Source organism: Aplysia californica, unplaced genomic scaffold, assembly GCF_000002075.1.
Source record: "Aplysia californica isolate F4 #8 unplaced genomic scaffold, AplCal3.0 scaffold00387, whole genome shotgun sequence".
Lineage (NCBI taxonomy): Eukaryota > Metazoa > Mollusca > Gastropoda > Aplysiida > Aplysiidae > Aplysia > Aplysia californica.
Genome location: NW_004797657.1, coordinates 553,620 through 555,789, shown reverse-complemented (window position 1 = coordinate 555,789; position 2,170 = coordinate 553,620). Strand labels below are relative to the sequence as shown.

The 2,170-nt window shown below is 41.4% G+C and overlaps 1 protein-coding gene across 1 annotated transcript in view; it reads left to right on the top strand.

The window, feature by feature from the left end:
* LOC101857266 (serine-rich adhesin for platelets) overlaps positions 1-2,170 on the top strand; it is a gene marked incomplete in the record, with an annotated part of 110,303 nt that overhangs the window by 77,957 nt on the left and 30,176 nt on the right. The window contains 1 exon segment of the mRNA XM_013085564.2: positions 916-1,116. Within this exon segment, the coding sequence (XP_012941018.1) occupies positions 916-1,116 (201 nt within the window).

Here is a 2,170-nt window from a genome sequence, read left to right as displayed (position 1 = left end):
CCCCCAATCCTTTTCTTCTTGTCCCCTTTTCCTCCTCTCCCCCTTTTCACCCTTTTTTCTTCTCCCCTTTCCAAACGTTATACTATTTCATTGGTTGACGTCGGTTGGTGCTAGTCCCTTATCCACGGTGTTTTTTTTCTGTCTTATATCCGAGTATAGCGTATAGCTTATCATCCTATTGGAGCTTTGTGTCCCTTTACGACCCAGCTTTTCAGTATCCAGTTGTTTTCTAATGTGGAGTCAACTTCACACTCGTAGGTCTTTGATTTTTTTCAAATATCCCCTGCTGGTTGAAAAAAAGTTGTCCAATCGTTCAACCATTTATTATTAAAATTTAAAAAACAACAAACAATTTTTTCTCTCTTTTATCTAATCATATGTTCAAAGAAAAATGAACTCGTACGCACATTTGTAAATTCAGAGCGCGAATTAACTTTTCAATCGTATTTGTTCAAGATCTGAACCGCTTTAATTTTTAGATCATGTTTCAGACAAACACGGATTGCCTTAAGTGTTAACTGCACATTCAGAACATCCTATGCCCTGAATTTCAATTGTGTATTCCAACTTCAAAATACGGATTACGCTAATTTTCAGTCGCGTATTTTTTTTTCAAAATAGGGACAACCCTTATTTTCAATCGTATATATTCAAAAGATATCCTTTTCTTTCTTCCTTGCATGCGAGTGGTTGGAGAGCACCACTGGTTGGTCCTACATCTTACCAATTTTTTTTAAAAACTTTCCCTCTGCTCTGTCTGTCTGTCTGTCTGTCTGTCTGTCTGTCTGTCTGTCTGTCTGTCTGTCTGTCTGTCTGTCTGTCTGTCTTTTCTTCAGCACTAAATAACTATCATTGTATCGATGTGTTTCTCTTTTTTCAATCCAAACGGATAAAGCAAATTCTGTCTTCCTACAGTTGCAGGAGATGGTACAGGAGATGAAGCAAGAGTTCCAGGCTGCCTTCACACAGCTGGCTAAGCTGCCGGACAGAGACTCCGGGTCGTCCTCTAGAGGCAGTGGTGGTGTGGATCAGCAGCAGCAGCAACAGCAGCAGGAGAGAATGCAGCAGCAGCAGAGGCAGCTGGACGATCTAACGGAGGCGGTGCATGCCATCAAGGTAAGCCCTGACTGCCAACAGGTGTCTGTGGTGCAGCGGTTAGACACTTCGCTCTCGCACACAGGTCCGAGACTGGAGTTCGATTTCCGATGTGTAGAGAGAATAGCTATCGAGTAACTCGGTATATTTACTGGGATATTGTCTGCCTCTCAGCCTGGGTTGGTCCTGATAGGCAGGGTCGAAACCCGTTCCCTGGATGATCTAAATTGTGTCACTGGAAGCATGAGAATACCTATTTAAGGTCTTCCTGCTGGGGTGTAGTGGTGAGTGGACTTCACTGTTTCCTTACTACTTCACTGTTGTGAAGACGCTTGGATTCGCTTGTCTTCTCCATAACTGGGGCGCTGACTTTTTCTGCTGGACTGTCGTAACCACATCATTCTAACACAGCTACTTATTTTGAAATTAGCGGAAAGATGTGGTTTCCTCGTTGAAAGATCCTGAATCATTATAGTATTATATTTTCTGTACAAACGTAGATGCGTGTGCCCATGTGACCTTATGCAGTTGCGTGTGCCGTAAAACTCTTTAAAAAAACAACTACCCCTAAACCAAAAATAAATACATAAAAACGTAATGGAAACGTCTCAGCAGTGAAGAGGTTAAGGATAGATTATCACGCATTAAAAAAAATCCCCGTGAGGGGCTTCAAGTTACAATGGCAAAGTCAAGACTGTAGGTTATATAATACGAAAGTTGTACATATTGTACTAACATCACATACATGTACTGCACAGTATTCCATCCAATGCTTGTCTTTGTTTTTGTTCTTGTTTTCTTTCTCTCCTCCTCCTCCTCCTCCTCATTTTCTTTATATTATTATCCTTCTCTTACTTTTGTTTTAGTAGAGGTTTTACGGCGTTCGCAACCGCATAAGGTCATATGAGCGCCAGAAGATTAGAGGTGTTACAAAAGAGTAACAAACATAAAAAAGAAGAAGGGGAGATAAGGACAATAGATGTTTGATAGGAAAGAAGAAGCAAAACCACACCAGAACTCCCGCCAACCACCCACTTCTCTTACTTTAACCTGAGAGAGAGAGAGAGAGAGAGAG